The sequence below is a fragment of the Lolium rigidum genome, chromosome 5, assembly GCF_022539505.1.
Source record: "Lolium rigidum isolate FL_2022 chromosome 5, APGP_CSIRO_Lrig_0.1, whole genome shotgun sequence".
Lineage (NCBI taxonomy): Eukaryota > Viridiplantae > Streptophyta > Magnoliopsida > Poales > Poaceae > Lolium > Lolium rigidum.
The window spans coordinates 132,388,483-132,407,915 of record NC_061512.1 but is presented as its reverse complement, the minus strand read 5'-3'; the positions used below and the strand labels follow the sequence as shown (position 1 = coordinate 132,407,915).

General features: G+C 44.5%; 1 protein-coding gene across 1 annotated transcript; it reads right to left on the bottom strand.

The window, feature by feature from the left end:
* Positions 1–9,800: 9,800 nt before the first annotated feature.
* LOC124651978 (zinc finger A20 and AN1 domain-containing stress-associated protein 7-like) lies at positions 9,801–10,310 on the bottom strand. Its single transcript, XM_047190997.1, has one exon. It carries the CDS (start codon positions 10,308–10,310, stop codon positions 9,801–9,803), a length of 510 nt encoding a protein of 169 aa, XP_047046953.1.
* Positions 10,311–19,433: the final 9,123 nt, after the last annotated feature.

Here is a 19,433-nt window from a genome sequence, read left to right as displayed (position 1 = left end):
TACCGAGAGTTTAAACTGTAAATTTCTTGATCCTCTTGCCTGCTTGCTAACAACTTCTTGTCTGGATCTTTGACTGATTCTTTTGGCAGTCATAGCGTTGAATCCTGCGGAAGAGAACAAGCAGATAAACGAGCGGGTGCGTGCTTTGACTCAGCTTTCCTCATCTGAAGAAATTTTCTGGAGGGACCAATCGAAGACCTCGGCTGTCGTTAAATTCCAGGATCGGGTGCAACAGGTCCACCAGTTCTTCGACAAGTGCTACAAGGCCATGAGGGTAGTTTGGAAAACAATGTTCCCTCTGAATGCAGTTCCTCCTACCCTTTTGACTTTGATGTCTGAATTTGGAAGTGCCACGAAGGTTCGGGAGCTAGTAAGATCTCAAGTCTTTGCAGGGGCCAAATGCACGCTTGCCCTTGTGCTTGCTTGTTATCCTTCAATTCACTTGCAGTCTATTGCCAGTGCAACTGGTGAGTTTGAGGAGCTATACCCGAAAGTTTTGGCTCCTGCTCATGTAATTGTCGACAGGCTGGAAGAGATGTCAAAGGTACCTGAAGAAAAGGAAACTCCGCAAGAGTGATAGAAAGGTGTAAAGTTACTTTTTGTATATTGTATCGGCTAATCCATCCGAGTATTCGGGTTTTTTGGGCCGAAAAACTTCTTAACTGGTTGGTACACGAATGTGTACTTTCACCATGCTGTTGGTAGATATTAACAGGGGCGGACCTTAATTGCCCGTTGGATGTATGAGTATTAGTTGGTTAGCAAATCATTATGAGTGATCAGCTCGTGTTGCAGGTTTTGCTAAACCTGTTGTATGCGCAACTTTGCTTTCAACCGTTTGTAAAGTTCGACAGTTATTCCCGAATTTTTCGGGTGTAATAATTCTGCCGATGAGCCCGTTGCTTTCTGATATTTCCATAAGTGAAATATCGAGCGTGGGTTGTGTGCAAGTTTTTCCAGACTCTCGCTTTGAACGGCACTCGTAGAGGCATCTGAAGCAGAGGGAAAGGTGACGTCATTTTAGCACTCGTAGAGGCTTTTTGGAGCATGATCTTCCGCCCTGTACTATGTTTACATAGTGATGGGGCTTAGAAGTTTGTAGTTACTGCAATGCTTAACAAGAATCGAAGCTTTAAGTTCTTATTAATAAGGTAAGCACGATGCTAGAGGGCGAAAAGAATAAGGCCCTGTTTATAATGAAGTTAAAGAGAAAATAAAAGCTGATAGGCTGCTTAGTCAAGGAAGGGGTTCTTCTCTTCGTCTGGCTTCTTCACCGCGTTAGTAGTTGCCGCAGCGTTGCTGGTTTCATCGGTGGTTGCCACTATCTTTCTATCTACTGGGCCTTCTGTGCCGTCAACTCCCGAGCCTTTTGCTGTCGACGCTTTCACTGCCGAAGCTTCTGCTGCCAAAGCCTCTGTTGCCGATGCTTTAAGGGCGAGAGCAGCTGGTTTCTTCTTGGTTTCCCTGCCGTCTTTTTCTTCCTTGATCTCTCGTAAGGACAGCTTGGGCGGAGGGCCGACGATTTCTCGCTGCGGCCCAAACTTTGCAGCAATCCTCTGAAAGTCGCGATCACAATTGTCCGAGCGTGAAAAACCTCCATAGACTGTGATGTTTGTCCCATCTTCAGCTTAAGGTATGCATAGTGCGGCACAGCCATGAACTTGGCATAGGCTGGTCTCCCAAGTATAGCGTGATACTGTGATTCCCAGTTCACCACTTCAAACTCGATTTTCTCCTTCCTGAAATTATCGGCTCTGCCGAAGATAACATTCAGGTAGACTTTGCCAAGGGAGTGGCCCGGTGCGGTTGGAAGGATTCCATGGAAGCAGGTGTCTGTTTCTTCCAGCATGCTCATGGTGATCCCCATACTCCTGATTGTGTCTACGAATATCAGGTTTATCCCGCTTCCGCCATCGATAAATATTTTGCTCATCTTGAACCCCCCAATTTGCGCTTCGACTACCAGGGCAGTGTGTCCTGGTTTTGGTATGGTCATCGGATGATCTGCTCAGCTGAACGTTATGCTCTGAGAAGACCAGTCGACGTACTCGGGGATGTTTGCCGTGATGCTTTCCGCCAAATTGATCTCTCGGGTGAGCTTCTTCATCTCTCTTTTTGAAACACCTGTCCTGTGAATCATGCTCATCTGCCCACGTGGTGGTGGGAATGCCTCGTTGGGTTGGGCCTGCTGGACTTGATGCTGTGGTGGAGGTGGTGGTGGTGGTGGTAGCTGTTGCTGGCCTGACTGCTGGATGAGCTTGTGCATGTCAAGGAAATGCCGCCAGTCCCTGAGCAGGTGACTCGACTTCGTTTTGCCGTCCTTTGAATCGACATACGAATGCAGGTAACAAGGGGCGTTGATTTGTTCAGCGTAGGGTAGTTCGGGAGTCCTCTGCTGTCGTGGTTTATAATTACCACGGTTCCCAGAGTTGTTCCGGTTACCGTCGTGCCTGTCATCTCGGTCGTCTTGCCGATCAGCGTACCCTCCTGCTACCAGATTGTTATAATCGTAGTTGCGGTTTTTCCTCCTCTTATGACGATCCCTTCGGCCGCCCGAGTCGTGTTTCGGCTGGTCATCGTCTTCATCATCACTACGCTGCCGTGGCCTTCGTACGTTGTCTTCACCATCAGCCCAGCTGTTGGCAATTTCCATTAACTTGGTTATGGTTTTTGGCTTTTTGCGCCCGAGTTCTTCTATGTAACTTTCCCGCTGGACGCCGTCGCTGAAAGCGTCGATTGCTCTGTCGACAGATACATCTTCGGCAGCATTTAAGAGCTTTGTGAATCTCCCGATGTACGAACGCATCGACTCCTTCTGCTTCTGTCGACAATTCCGTAGTTCTTCGATCCCGACGGGCCTTTTATATGTTGCTTGGAAGTTGGCAACGAAGGCGTCCACTAGGTCATCCCATGATTTGACGGAACCTTTTGGCAGCCCCCGTAGCCAGGCCCGTGCTGAATCCTTCAAGTAAAGTTGTAAGCATTGCATTGCCGCTATCTGGTTTCCTTTGTGCAAGATCACTGTCTGCAGGTAGTCATCTATCCAAGATCTTGGTTCTTGCTGCCCATCGTATTTGGCAGCGTCGGTAGGGGTAGGCTTGAACTTTTTAGGCGGCATTGCTTCGCGTATCTTGTAACTTAGACAGTCGGCTCCCCTGAGCTCGCCGCCGTACTCCTGGTCCTCATCCGAAGAATCGCTATCGTCGTCTTTCCTGGTGGCGCGTCGGCGCCTTGCTTTGTCGATTCTGCTCTGGGTGATCTCGTCCCGAGCATCTCTCGCATGATGTTTTGACCCACTGCCTTGGACCATAGTTTTTTCCTTTGGCGGGACTAGGTTGTTTCCCAATATCGCGAGGCTTTCAAGAGCACCTCGGTGAGCTTGAGCCATAGATCCCTCAGGGCGCTGGTTGATGAGGTAAGCAGCGAGGTTGGCCGTTGCTGCTGCAACGGTTTTCGGCCGTGGCATGCCCGCAGTATCCGTGGTCATAAAGGATTTAGTCAGATTCGATGTTATCTCTCTGGCATCATCTTCCGAAAGCCTGGACAACCTTGACCGGTGCTTGCCCGCTCCCTGAGTGTTTCGGGAGGCGCTTCCTTGCGAACCCCTTCGCCTTTCGCTGGATCGGTCTGCCGCAGATAGGCGCCTCTCGAGGGTGGCTTGTTCTTTCGACAAGTGCTCTCGGTTTTTCTCCAGTATGGAGCGGTAAGCATTGAGGGTTCTGACCGAAGTCCCTGCGGGGAGCGGTGTGTTGTTGAGTACTGCTGCCCTTGCTGCCGCCCACTCTTCATCCGCGATGGTGTAATCGCTGTCGCGGTTGCTGGCGCTGTCCTCAAAACTTGCCCTTCTGCTGGAGCGAGGGGTATGATCCTCGTCTCTTCTGCGCCTTGCGTTCCCCGTGTTGTTGGCGACATAGACCTGATGGCGTGCCGTCCTTTGGGTGGTTCGCTGGATGGTGCTGTCGATACTATCTTCTCCCGATGAATACTGGGCGTTGCAGATGAACGGCGTGTCGGTAGATCCTAGTCCGTGCCTGGTGTCGCAGTTCAAGCAATAATACGAAGTCAGCTTCGAAGACGAGGAGTCGTCTGACCCTACTGACATAGAGGACATCGAACGAGGAGCCGATGGAGTGGGGGAGCACGTCGATCCCGTTAAACCAGCCGACAGATCGACTGAAGATGATGCGTTTGAACTTGTTGATCCAGAAGCAGGAGATTCCAGCAGTTGAAGGATTCCTTCTGCGTTGACGTTGTAGTGGACGCTGCCGAAGGTCATCTCCATGTTCCCTTGTAGATCCGAAAAGTTTGAACGGGAGGAATCGCTGTGTGGAGTAAACTCGTAGGAGCCGAATCGAATCGGACTTCCCAGGATGGGCGACGACGGTGTCGACAAGGTTGCTGATGAAGTTACTGGCGAATTTGCTGGCGAAACTGCTGGCGAGTTTGCCGATGAGGCTGCCGACGTCATGATCGGATCTGCCGATGCCCTGCCTTGTTTCAACAGGTTTCCCACAGACGGCGCCAATTGTCGAGGGTGCTCCTCGGCAATGCCCTCCGATAGGGGCTTAGGGTTGATGGAATCCTGCAAGCTGACACGAGACATCGGTACACAGACAAGCGGGGAGAGCGATTTACCCAGGTTCGGGGCCCTCGATGAGGTAAAACCCTTACGTCCTGCCTGTCTGTTCTTTGATTATGATGAAAACAGGTTACAATGGGGTGCCGAATACTTCGGCTGTGATCTCGTCGAGATGCTAGTTGCTAGGTTGTCCTAGTTCTAAGCTTCTGCTGGCTATTGTAGCTAAGATTGATTGTGTCCCTCGGCAGCCCCTCTCCTGGCCTTTATATAGGAGGCCAGGTCTCAAGGGTCCTAACCGAAGACGACTAGGTTTACAGTAGATTAGATCCAATCTTTCCTTGTTTGTCCGTTTCCTGATCTTGTCCGCCAAGGAATCTTCTGACTCACCGGCCTAGTGGCCCATCTCGCCTTCTGGTAGCTTCATGGGCCTCCAACTTGTCAATATCAGATAGGGCAATACTAGTTACCCGAAGGGTAATGCCCACGTCACCGTGAAAGACTCCATCTACTCTAACAGTAATGGGGAAAGGGTTGGGAAATCTCCCGTGGCGCAACTTCTCGAAGATGGCGTTGGTGCACACGCCCTACGACATCCTCGGAAGCTGCGCCTCGGAAAAATTTCCCTGCAAGCCCGTGAAAGACTCCATCTCCATTGTTAATATCTTACATACAGTAACATCATTGCACAAAAGTGATTTCCATATTGAGATACACAAGTTATGATCCCTATCTAGCTAGTCTTCTGAGTTTTCTTCGTGTGTTTCCCTTTCTTCTGATTGCAACGCAACCATGGACAATCTTCATTATTTAAGATGATGCTTGGGTCAGTTTTTACCTTGAAGGGTGGAATAACATCAAACTTATTATAATCTTCTGACATGTCTGTCTTGTTCTCTACTCCCACGATATTTCTTTTTTCTGAAAGAACTATGTGCCGCTTTGGCTCATCGTATGATGTGTCCTCTTGCCTTTATTTTCTTTTTTTCGGTTTGCTAGACATGTCCTTCACATAAAAAACCTGAGCCACTTCACTGGCTAGGACGAATGGTTCGGTGTCGTACCCTAGATTCTTGAGATCCACCGTAGTCATTCCGCATCGCGGGTCTACTTGTACCCCGTCTTTCAGGTTGAACCATTTGCACCGGAACAAAGGGACCTTGAAATTAGGTCCATAGTCAAGTTCCAATACCTCCTCTATGTACCATAATATGTGACCTTCTTCCCATTGTCATCTGCTGCATCAAAGCGGACACCACTGTTTTGGTTGGTGCTCTTTTTATCTTGGGCGAACGTGTAAAATGTATTCCGATTAATCTCGTACCCTTGAAAAGTCGATATAGTCGAAGATGGTTGCTTGGCCAACAAGTATAGCCGCTCGTCATCAGTGACATTCATGAGACGTGTTTGCAACCAACCGCCGAAAATCTTCATGTGTTCTCCATCAATCCAATCTTCACGTTGATCCGGGTATTTAGAGCGTAAGATATCCTTGTGTTCCTCTTTGTACGGAGCCACCAAGATGGAATTATGTAGAACTGTGTAGTGTGCTTGAGTGAAAGAATTTCCATCCATACACGTTGTTGCTTTCTTTCCTAGCGTGCCTTTTCCACGCAGTCTCCCCTCATAGCGCGATTCAGGAACACCGATCGGCTTAAGGTCAGGAATAAAGTCAACACAAAACTCAATGACCTCCTCTGTTCCATAGCCATTGGATATGCTTCCTTCTGGCCTAGCACGGTTATGAACGTACTTCTTTAAGACTCCCATGAATCTCTCAAAGGGGAACATGTTGTGTAGAAATACAGGACCGAGAACGTCAATCTCTTCGACCAGGTGAACTAGGAGATGTGTCATAATATTTAAGAAGGATGGTGGGAACACCAACTCGAAGCTGACTAGACATTGCACCACATCCTGCTGTAAATTTTGTAGAGTAAGTGGATTGATCACCTTCTGAGAAATTACATTGAGGAACGCACATAGCTTCACAATGGGTACTCGAACATTTTCCGGCAGAAGCCCCCTCAATGCAACCGAAAGTAATTTTGTCATAATCACGTGGCAGTCATGAGATTTAAGGTTTTGAAACTTTTTCTCTGACATGTTTATTATTCCCTTTATATTCAACGAGAAGCCAGACGGGACCTTGATGCTACTCAGGACTTCAAAAAAGATCTCCTTCTCTTTTTTGGTAAGAGCGTAGCTCAGCGGGACCTTGATACTTCTCTGGATTCGAGTTGTTTCCTTCGTGGATACTTTGCTGGTCCTGCCGTGCATCTGGTGTATCTTTTGTCTTCCCATACACGCCCAAGAAGTTTAGCAGGTTCACGCAAAGATTTTTCATCACGTGCATCACGTCGATTGCAGAGTGAACCTCTAGGAATTTCTAGTATGGTAGCTCCCAAAATATAGACTTCTTCTTCCACATGGGTACGTGTCCGTCAACATCATGCGGAACAGATTGTCTGCCAGGACCCTTTCCAAAGATCACTTTTAAATCCTTGACCATATCATATATAACTTCCCCAGTAGGGCGGGTAGGCTTCGTTCGGTTATCTGCCTCACCTCCGAAATGATTTTCTCTCTTTCTTACGTGATGTTGTTTTGGAAGAAATCGACGATGCTCCAGGTACACATTCTTGTTTCCCAAATATTTACTGTCAGTCCCACCTAAACAATGTGCATGCATTGTATCCCTTGTTTGACTGCCCTGAAATGTTACCAAGAACAGGCCAATCATTGATGGTTACAAATAACAATGCTCGTAGGTTAAATTCCTTTTGTTCGTGCTCATCCCACACAGGTACACCTTCTTCACGCCACAACTCTAAAAGTTCTTCAACCAATGGCGTAAGGTACACATCAATGTCATGGCCGGGTTGCCTCGGGCTCTGGATGAGCACTGGCATCATAATGAACTTCCTCTTCATGCACAACCAAGGAGGAAGGTTATAGATACATAGAGTCACTGGCCAGGTGCTATGACTGGAGCTCTGCTCCCCGAAAGGATTAAAACCATATGTACTTAGACCAAATCTTAAGTTCCTTGCGTCATCTGAAAATGACTTGAACTCTCTGTCGATTTTTCTCCACTGCGACCCGTCAGCGGGGTGTCTCAGCATCACATCTTTCTTACGGTCCTCTTTGTGCCATCGCAACAACTTGGCATGCTCTTTGTTTTGGAACAAACGCTTCAACCGTGGTATTATAGGAGCATACCACATAACCTTCGCAGGAACCCTCTTCCTGGGGTTGGACTCGCTCTCAACATCGCCAGGGTCATCTCGCCTGATCTTATACCTCAATGCACTACATACCGGGCATGCATTCAAATTCTCGTACTCCTTGCGGTAGAGGATGCAGTCATGGATGCATGCATGTATCTTCTGCACCTCTAATCCTAGAGGGCAGACAACCTTCTTCGCTTCGTATATACTAGAGGGCAATACGTTCTCCCCTGGAAGCATCTTCTTTATTATTTTCAACAAATTTTCAAATCCCTTGTCAGAAGTACCGTTCTCTGCCTTCCATTGCAGCAATTATAGCGTGGTACCCAGCTTTTTCTGGCCATCTTCGCAATTTGGGTATAACAGTTTGTTGTGATCCTCTAACATTTTCTCCAACTTCAACCTCTCCTTTTCACTTCCGCAGTTTATCTTCGCATCAAGAATGGCCCGACCCAAATTGTCATCGGGGTCATCAAATATCGGCTCATCAAAAATGGGCTCTTCTTCAGCTTCGTCTTCCCCCATTCAACTATCACCGTCTCCAGTGAACATAGGATAGTTGTCACTATCCTCTTCTTCTTCGTTGTCTTCCAATATAACCCCTCTTTTTCCATGCTTGGTCCAACAATTATAGCTGGGCATGAAACCGTTCTCCAGTAGGTGGACGTGAATGGTCTTTGAGGTAGAGTAATCCTTCATATTCTTACAGGAACTACATGGACAATAGATGAAACCATTCGACTGCCTGTTTGCCTCAGCCACGTTGAGAAAATAATGCATGCCATTAATGAAGTCGGGATGGCACCGGTCACCGTACATCCATTGAGTGACCAACTTAATTAATATTCAAGTTCATCACATAAAACTAAATTTTTTTATAAAAAGAAGAGGCTCACCGAGGTGGTACGGTGCCGGCAACGACGCTGGCGATCGACGGTGGTGAGGACGGGGATGATACTAATTAAAACTTACAAAACATACCATAATTTCAGCTCAAATTGCATATAAAAAAAATAAAATCCCTAACTTATGCATTTCATCGAACACCTTGCTAGCACTAGAAAAGTAGTACGAGTAAAACTACCAAAGAAATGAGCTAAATTAGGAACGCCGGAAGAAAGGATGATATTGCTAATCCTTAGATAGATGTATTCCCTTAATCTTGTTAAAATGGTGGAGAAAAAATAGAAACTTGTTGGAGTGTGAGAGATGCAAAAAGTTTTAGAGTGTGAGAGGAAGAAGAGAAAAATGAGAGCCAGGGACGGGCGCGATGTGATAATATAGGTGGGCACCCTTTGGTACCGGTTCGTGTTACAAACCGGTACGAAAGGTCACACGCGCCTGGCCGAAGACCTTTCGTACCGGTTCGTAACACGAACCGGTACGAAAGCTCCTCACGAACCGGTATTAATGCTCCTCACCTATTTGAGCGCACAAACCGGTACAAATGACCCCTTTAATACCGGTTCGTAAGGAAACCGGTATTAAAGGCTTAGACGGTTGCTTCTTTTTCTACTAGTGTCTGCAACCTACACAGCGTACTGAACTAACAGAATCCTGAATACCTTCAACCGGAACAGCCTTTTGTTGTCCTCTTTGCAGGATGCTCAATTGACTTGAGCGAAAATGAACAGGTCACTGCAACCACTGCCTGGGTTTGCGTCTGTTTGGCACCACAGCTTACAGCTACCGCGAAAATAATTGTGGGTTTCCAAGTTGTCCCCGTGGAAAGGCAGCACCTGCTAGTTACGTCCAAAAAAGCATTACCAGCTCCAGGCGAAGAAAATACGGAGTACAAGGAAAATAGAGATGACATATTATCCTCTGGAACCAGTACAACCTGCTTGTGTTCATCCTGACGGATTCAGATATGGATGGTGGAACTTAATTATAATAACAGGACGACAGGAAAAATACAGAAATCATCAATTCTATTCTACTATTCTCCAGTTCCATGCACTAATTACAAGCTGTTCAGCTAGGTCTCCTGGGCTTCAGATCCTCGTTGCGATCTTGTCGGCAACGACAGTCGGGTTGTTCTTGGCAATCTTCTCCCGGGCAGCCGTCTTGTAGTCGAAGCCGCAGTCGTGCTTGTCGGAGTAGCGGTGGACGCTGCAGAAGGTGCCCTCGCAGCGGCAGCGGAACCCCAGCATGCCCACCTTCTTGCGGCATGTCGCGCACCGGTTCGTCGTCGCCGGCGTTGGCTGCTTCACGGACGCCACGGCACCGTCAGAAGACGCGACGGAGACGATGGTCTTGGCCTTCTTCTCCGGCGGCGCGGTGGGAGATGCAGGGGCAGGGACGAAGACGCTCGTCTGAGCCGCCGTGGTTTCGGAGGCGGGGACGGCTTTCTCCTTGTAGCACTTGGAGCACATGTTGCCGGTGGCGGCGGCGCCGTAGAAGCCGCAGCCACCGGGGCACATGCCGGCCGGAGACGACTCAGACGAGCTGTCGCTGTCGGGGCACTTGCGCTTCAGGGAAGTCGCCGACGCGTGGTCCGCCATTGCTTGTTCTTTGCTGCTCCTCGAACTCGTACGTGCGTGATCTGCGTTGAAGTTGTCTCGTGAGGGGCGGCGCGCGAGGCTACGTCTGCGTTTGGTGAGGATCCAGTCTGCGGGGCGAGTCACCTTTTATCGATTGGCTGGGCGAAGGACGGAAACGAGGTGGTTTGGAGTCCAACCAGAGCCGGACTGCGCGACGGAAACCGACAGATAGCATGTGCAGGAACGGCTCGTCGATCGTACGCTAGACATATAGCAAGTTGCAGGTGGGATCGAGCTGCAGAAGGTTTTATCGATCCGAGTGGTACACTGGTACTGCAAGCAGAACCAGTTTAAGCGTCGATCCGATCCGACGCAAACTCTAACGCGCTTTCTCATACATGGGGTGTTCTATTCGGCTTCCAGTACGTTTTTCCTGGGAATAGCATAGCTTGTTGTAGAAGTAAACCGACTCTAGAAGCTGGCATCAAAATTTGGTCATGAAGCATGCCGTATCTAGAGACTATTTAGTGCTTAGGTACGTCCAAATCTAAAGGTATAATTGATGTCCCCCATAGGGGGTCTCACAGCGATTAGAGATTCTGAGCCGTCGGATTTTTCCATCTGTGCATCTTAGTCATTCAATTTTTTTCACTGCATCATATGAAGGGACATTCCAAGTGAAACCCTAGATGCCTCTCCACACTCAACCAATCCTGGCCGCCGCGCTCCTTTCTCTCCTCCAATCCCCACGTTTCTCTCTCCCCAATCCCCTCAAGAGCCACTACATTTTCTGGTTTCCTCCATGTCTGGAGCAGCAAGAGGTGAAGGGAACTAGGGTGGCATGGTTGAGGAGGCAGAGATCAACATGGAGAAGCACCTACTGCCCTCTCTCCCTTTGCTCTATGACATGCCCTATCTTATCCTTTTCCACATCAAGAAGGGTTTCTCATCTAGGTATTGAAGGAAGAAGAAGAGGTGGCAAGAACAGAGCAAGGAGGAGCAAAAGATGGAAGAAAAGAAGATCCCCACCCTTCCTATCTGATTCTTCCTTATCCAGATCCAAAGGTAATTTTCCCCACCCTCCATGATCCTCTTAGGTTCTGCAAATGGTGATTCCTAGCTTCTTATGGCAGGGAATTAGCAAGAACAATTGGAAAATAGAGTAAACATGTCTCTATATTTCCGTTTCTAGACATACAGGTTCAGAGATTGTCATTTTTGAGTACCCATTTGGCCGAATCAGAGGAACCTTATTTGGAGTGTTTTATAGGTCTCATTCCTGCGATTGTTTTGAGTGGTCATTCATCCAATTTGGTTCAGCGGTTTAGTTGCAGCGTTGAAAACAAGTTACTGCTATGTTTTTGCAAACAAGAGAAACATGAAAAGATGGAAAAAGAGAAGAACCCCACTTTTCCGATCCGATTCTTCTTGATTCAGCTTCAAAGCTAATTTTCCCCACCCTCCAGGATGCTCTTAGGTTCTGCAAATGGTGGTTCCTAGCTTCTTACGGCAGGGATTAGCAAGATCAATTGGAAAATAGAGCAAACATGTTTCTAGATTTCCGTTTCTGGACATACAGTTCAGAGATTGTCATTTTTGAGTACCCATTTAGCCGAAACAGAGGAAACTTAGTTGGAGTGTTTTGTAGGTCTTCTTCCTGCGAATCGTTTTGAGTGGTCATTCACCCAATTTGGTTCAGCGGTTTAGCTGCAGCGTTGAAAACAAGTTGCTGCTCTATTTTTGCAAAAACAGGTTATACTTCAAGCAATGAAAGGGTTCTACTATTGATTTCTCTGTACTTTGAACTTCAAACAACCTCCTGCTCCGTACCTGTTTCATTCTGCGAGTATGTGGAAGTTGTGTTTCTAAATACGCTGTCCATGGAAATTCTCTCCTTGATGTAGTAAAAGAGTTTGAATGCTGAATAATTTAAGGATTCATCTGCAGGTTTCTTTGTCACAATTTGGATTGCTACTGTAAATGTTGAGGGATGGCGACAAAGACGACTCACCTATTCTTTGCCGATGCGGAGAAGGAGCTCGAGCTGCCGCTAGGACGCACCAGAGGGAGATGCCTAGCCACGGCTGAGCCGAGTCGCCGCTGATCCGCCTACGCAAGCCACTTTTTCTTCTCCTTCTTCGTGTTCGCCATTTTGAGGCAATTTTCTCTTGTTCACCCAGTTGTTGTTTAGGTGATTCGCTGCTTCTAGTGAGGAATAAGGGGTGAGGTGGAAGAGGAGACAATGGATAAGCACAGATCTGCTCCAACAAAGAAGTAGAATACGTTCACTCGGTGGCAATAATCACGTATAAAATCTTCATTCTTTCGACCAGTGCAAATGGTGTGGTATACTGTGTGATATGCCATTGAAAAGTAATATTTCATTTGCAATAAATTGAAATATTTTAGGGAATGAAGTTGGTCTGCTCGTGGTGAGTGCTCTCTTCCTTCATGTTTGATAAATTCTTTCTTGTCATATCATCTCTATTGTGGGCAGAAAGTTATATATGTTTCTTCGATGAACTTTGAAAGGAAAAAATTATTGAATGGTCTAAAGGTTTATTTATTATTTGGCTGGTAGGTTCAAATGGAATGATTCATTGCCAAATTCATTTAGCGGTAGTTGACAGGTTGATGCACCAATCAAAGGTGCATGACTAATCTAGTGATTCTATAGGTTTTATCTGTTTCTCTGCAAAATCTTTGTTTATTACCTATTCATAAATGATTTAAAGAAAGCAAAATATTTATTTATTAATATAAAGGATTTTCTTAGAAATTTTTCTTCCAAAGAGATAATTTGTCTTGAATATAATTTAATATTGTTTACTGTCTAATATGTTTTTTACTGGATATGGCAGGAGATAAATGATAGACTCATGGACTACCCCCTATAAATTTATGCTCTAACTTCAATCAATGAACCGCGAAGGCCTTCTGACCTGCAGACATGCACATATATGGTTTCAGAAATATAGTGTCTGTACCCGACCCGTTCTCTCTATTCTTGGCGATGTTTGCATCAAGGCCTTCTAACAATGCTTGAGCTTATATTTCTGAAGTTCATATTATAGTATGGTGAGGTAACTATAGTATGGTCAAGTATAGACAGTGGATGAGAGCGAAGCTATATGAAAATTTCAGTTTTGTCAACAACATTAATTATAGTCCGATAATTCAATCTTTAAGATTCAAGAATCACAGTTTCTATTTTGTACAAGTTTTGCATTATTCTCCAGTTTATGGAATTCCCATCTGAGAAACTTTTTGTCCTATTTTTCTTTTTAGGAGCATAAAACGAATTACAATGAATGGTTATGTTCAGATATGACCCTTCAAAGCTATGGATATTCCTACTGGTAAATGAGCAGCCTAATTTTAATTTCACATATATATTTTTCTTTCTTCACTTACGAGCTCTATGAGTTCTTCCTATCTATATGCTAGCATCTATGTATTGCAGTTTGTTACTAGAACAATTTCTCGGCTCGGTCATGTCTGGTGGCCAAGCCGAAAGGCAAAGCTACACATGCTGACCATAGCAGTGGCTATATGCTTGGCAAAGGTACATCCTAATTCTTTATTAACAAGTGTTCTTGTTCTTTGTTGTCTTTTTACATGATAAATATTTATCTTTGCATCGGTGTATCCACCTGCAGATTGTCATCCCGAGTTGCCTTTTAATTATTTTATGTGATGTATTTGATGTTTGTTAACCTTTTAAAATAATGTTTCCACTCAGTACATTTTAGGTTTAACTGCACTTGTTGTAAACATTGCCTATAATTTCATGTATGGTAGCAACATACTTCATTATTGTTATCTTTTGCAACATGAGGCATTTCTTATTCTAACTGTCTGTTGTTTTCTTCTACATGAACAAGCTGCAAAGGAACCTTTAACAGCTGAATTGGCAGCAAGAGGTGTTGGCGTTCACTTCTGTTAGTTCTATCCAACTGGTTGCAATGTTGAAGAAGGTAAATACATATTATGTATGGTATGACCTGTTGCGGTGATGCCGTCACACCTTAGTATTTGAAAATGAGAAGGGTCATGATCTTGAGATGGCTAGGTATTGTCCAGATTGTTTGCTTGGTTATGGGAGATACACGTGGAGTTCATTCTTTGTGGGTTAGTTTATATCTTTCTTGCAAATTTCATATTGTGCTTAAGGATGAGCATTGGTAATCTATACCCTATAGATTGCAGGTATACGAAGAAGAAACCATAGGAAAAAATTAGTACTTCTATTTGTATTGAAATATGAACTGAAGAATCTCTATCAAGTCTGATGTGTTCAGTTACGTGGCATTGCTTCAGGAGATTAGTCCGTGGGATTGCAATTGCAGGGCAACTCGCTACAGCTTCCTATAAGCATTGGCCACTTCATCTCTTTTCGTGTCCCAGGTATGAGATGCAGCGTCCTCTTTACTGTTCTAGCGGTCTACTGGTAGTTTCCGTGTCCTCCATGTGTTCTCAGTCCACTGTCCAAACTTTGGTTTGGGTGCATAGTCCCAAACCACTGTAATCTTAAGGGCTCATTTGATTCAAAGGATTTGCATAGGAATTGTGTAGGATTTGGTTCCTATGGGAAAATTTCCTATACATGTTGTTTGATTCATAGGAACATAGCCTATAGGAAAAATTCCTATAGGAATCTTGTAGTGTAATTCCTATAGGAAAAAAGCATTAGCCCATACCTCATGAAAAATTCCTTTGCTACAATCAAACAAACTTCATCTTCCTATAGGATTCAAGTAGACATGCCATTCCAATCCTATACCTTTCCTATTCCTATGTTTTTCCTATCCTTCAAATCAAAGGAGCCCTAAATTTATTATGTTCACGGTTGTAATTTGGTGATAGTTTGCACATTCGTTGGTATATAGAGTTTTAGTTCACATGGGTGCTTTATTTTAACTGATATTCCTCTGCAGAATTTAACAGCGGTGATTTCATTTTCTATTTGTGTAGGTAGCCAGCTCAGGTTACTAGGGCTCTAATCACTGTTCTTTCATAATTATGATTGCAGTTAAAGCAAGCCCACTCAGGTTATTGATAGGAAAGAAGCAATACACAAAATCTATAATTTCATTTCAGATGGAGCCGCAGGAACACTACACAATGGATGATTTTCCAGTTACGGTGGATTTCTTTAAATCAAGGAAGTTGTAGATGGCTTCAAAAGTTTAAGATGCAGATCGATGTTGGGTTTCTCTAAACCAAGGTTAGTGATGTCATGGCTTTAATTTCAGCTCTGGAATATGTTTTAATGTCGTGATGGCTAAGCGGTTCTATCATTTTTTTTAGACAAAGAACATGCAAAATACGTTTCTCATATTTTCGTTCTTATGAGTACATGAGTACATGCCAAAGCACCTACAGTTCACTCAGCTGAGGAAGCTTGATGGACTTCCTATCTGTTGCACGATTTATGGTTTCTCAGTTTTAAACTCAATAATTTGTCTTTGTTCTTGCATGCAAGATTTTTTGTTCCAATACAACAACTTGTGCACACTAAAAAACATCATGGGGATGGATCAGGACATCAGGTGTTATTTTCAGATTTTTGAAGCAACCTTGGAATTTCTAATTAAAATAAACCGATGAGTTGTTATTGCCATCTCTGAGCAGGATGTCATTCTTGCTATCATGGAAAGATTTATAGAACATTGAACTTCACAATTTCACCTTTTTTGTAGGGGACATAATCATACATTACTATATTGTTCGATGAATAAATCCTTATTGACTCGACTTCTGCGGAATTTTATAACATAAATGTCAATACTACATAGCAAGACATTGCAATAGTTGGACTGTTATTGGTAACTCATGTTTATATGGATTAGAAGGTTACACTAATTTATGATTCATCGAGTAGAGTATAACATTGCTAGCTTGAAATAATAAATATTGGACTGTTCAAGTGTTCGGGTGGAAGTTCAAGTGCTTTTGTTCCCTTCATCCTTTGGGAAATGATTAATTGGCTAATAGTGGGAACATCAATGAACGAGTGGCAATCCTGATGGTCCATCCGTTCCATTTTGTAATGCATGTTTTAGTCTATTTCACGAAATAAGGATATTATAAGGAAGTGGCCATGGTAGCCAATGGTATTATTATCTTGAGAATATGAGAGAGAGAGAACAGTGATGATGTATGTTTAGTCATAAATAATGGAAATAAATAATTTAGTAAAAAGGAGAGAAGAGTCAGTCATTTCTACATGCAAGTGTCATATTCTAAAAGATTGTCAAATATAGGATTTATATTTTAAAATGGATGGAGGGAGTAGCATTTAACTGTCACACAACTCAGCTATGTTCAGATGGCAGATGCAAGTGTCCGCTTCTTGATGTGATTGTATATGCTGATGCGTTCCTAGATGTCGTGCCTTCTACCTTGACCCTTCTGTGGTAAGTTTTATAAATTGCTCGCTATACTATTCTTTATTGTCTAAATTTTAGTGCAGGAGCAGGTCTACAACTAGGAATCTAACGCTGAAAGTTTGTACAGGGCAGTACTCAATCAGGGAGCTGAGCTCTAGGTGTGTGCATATAGCAGCTGCAAGTATTGAGGGCTCAAACTACCATCCGCAGCTTCTGCAAATATGGAAGCAACTCACTTAGCATAGGTGTCTGCATATAGCAACATCAATTGTTGAGTGCTCAAACCACGATCCGCAGCTGCTGCAAATATGTATGCAACTCATTTAGCATAGATCATCTCATTATGTTTTTGCTATTGCCAGCTAATTCTATGTGGTGCCATAGCCAGAAGTTTCTTTTATGTATTTGTACTGCTCTGTGCAAGTGTAATGAATGTGTTGAAGGCTATCTTTTGTTTCAATGTCTATACATCTTCTAATTGCCGTAATCTGTCGGTGTGATAAAGGGTTATGGTGTCTGTATTTAGTTTTTAGTTTTGCTTCTTTAGTTTTGACTTATTTGAACATGCAGAAAGAGAGAAACAGAATCTTCTAGGCAACCGAAAAGTAAATCTGGAGAAAACATGGTTGTTTCATCTAGCTTGATGAAGAGAAAACAATTCAGTTTTACTGGTTTAGAAAAGAGGACCATACGAGCTGGTACGACAACACCTCAATTCACCTTGCAATTCTCGTTGTCTTCTCTATCAAAATTTGTGCGCATAAGGAGATTGATCTTGATCAAAAGTAGACTCGTATTGCTGCTGTACCAACAGAATGAAGTGTCAGTTCATTTGGACAACCACAAAGAACAAATCTCAGCGTGCTGCAAGAACTAAAGACAGCTCACAACGGCTCTCCCGTCAGTTGACAAAGGAATTCAGAGTTCCCAGACATAATACGAAGAGGATTGAACGTCAGTGGCTCAGGAAAGGAGCATACCCCGGCAAGCTCTGTGTCATGGAGAGGGAGATGCATCCGCGCACATTGGGTCGTCGTGGGTGCCGAGGAACACGAGAGGGAGCTAGCGCTCGGCGACAGGTGTTGCTGGTGTGGCATCATCGAGCGGCCGTGGCATCATAGAGTCCTCTAACGACACATACGACATGTGGGCCATTGATATGTCTGTGTGAGATAGAAGTGAAGACCGTGGTGACATCAGCAATTCGTTGTTTGGGAACTATCTAAACGCCAACTTACACCAGGATCAAAAGGTCTAGAGTGCCGATTTCTGGAACCACTGGTGGAAAAAGGGGCTTTGGTCGCGGTTGGCAACTGCCATTAGTCGCGGTGGCCCAACCGCGACCAAAGTAGCGCGACTAAAGGCCCCCCCTTTAGTCGCGGTTCCTCACGAACCGCGACTAAAGGCCCATCCACGTGGGCCGCAGGCGAGCGCCAGGGCGGAGGACCTTTCGTCGCGGTTCTTCTGGCCAACCGCGACTAAAGGCCTCCGCAGGGTTTAGGGTTTAGCCCCCCCCTCCCCCTAAATCTGGTTTCTTTTTAATTTGTATTATTTTATTTCTTTTGGGTTTTAATTTTGAAGGAGTTTCACATATTCTACGGTACTGTATACATACATGCATATGAATGTACAATTTCAAACAAATTTGAAATTAGAACCAAAAAGAATTCAAGAGTAATATACAATATATATTCAATATCGGATGACCATATACAATATATATTCAATATCGGATGACCATATACAATTTTGAACAAGTTAGTTACAAATTCCGGTGCGTATAAAGATCTACGTCATCGTAATAGTGTTCTCCTCTAGGATCGATGACTTCCCTCGCCAACCATCCAGCTAGTTCCTCTTGAAGTGGTCGGAAGCGAGCTTCTGGACTAAGCGTCTTCCGGAGGTTATTCCTCGGGATGTTGTTCTCACACGTCCGGTCCCGCTCATTGCGGTATCTCCGGATCCTCTCACAAACATAGTATCCACATAGATTGGTCCCCGGTGGCTGAGTATCCCCAGACGTCGGCACTGCCATTTTAAAATGTAGCTCTTTTTTGAATTCACCGACCTTGGTATCTACGAACCGTCTCCAAACCCTACGAGGCAAAGAAAATTAAATAAACAAGAGAGTTATTAATTAGTTACTTGATATAAGGAAATGATGAACGAAATAGGCCGATCGATATAGAGCGCAAATGAATGAAAATAATTACTTTTGCATCATTTTTCTCATGTCGCCCCAAAGCGCCGGATCCATATTCGGAGAGTCGTGGACGAGAACCGAGGAGGTCTGAACTTTAATTACCATAAGAATCCGGTGGAACCTGCGGACACGATACATGCACAATCATGCATAACTCATCGATTAGCCACATACCATGCATGGAGTAAACAAAAGAGAATGTGCTCAAGACAGAAACACTCACCCAAAATGGTAAGGAAATAGAATATCACTTTTCTCTTGCTGTTTTCTAATAAACCGCCACGAGTCTTCCTCCACGTCGGCGGGGTGGTATTCTAACACATATGAATTAACGATGTGTGGGTCAATGAACCCAACATCATGGATGTTCCTTATTCGCATTTCCCGCTTCTTCATTCTGCATAATATATAGCGTACACAACAAGATAGTTAGGACAATATATATATATATAGTGCAGGCAATGAACGAGATGGGGTAGAAATTAATAAATCACTTACGTAACGTAGCAACCGATGATAGATTTGTCGAGCTCGCGCAGATTGAACAAG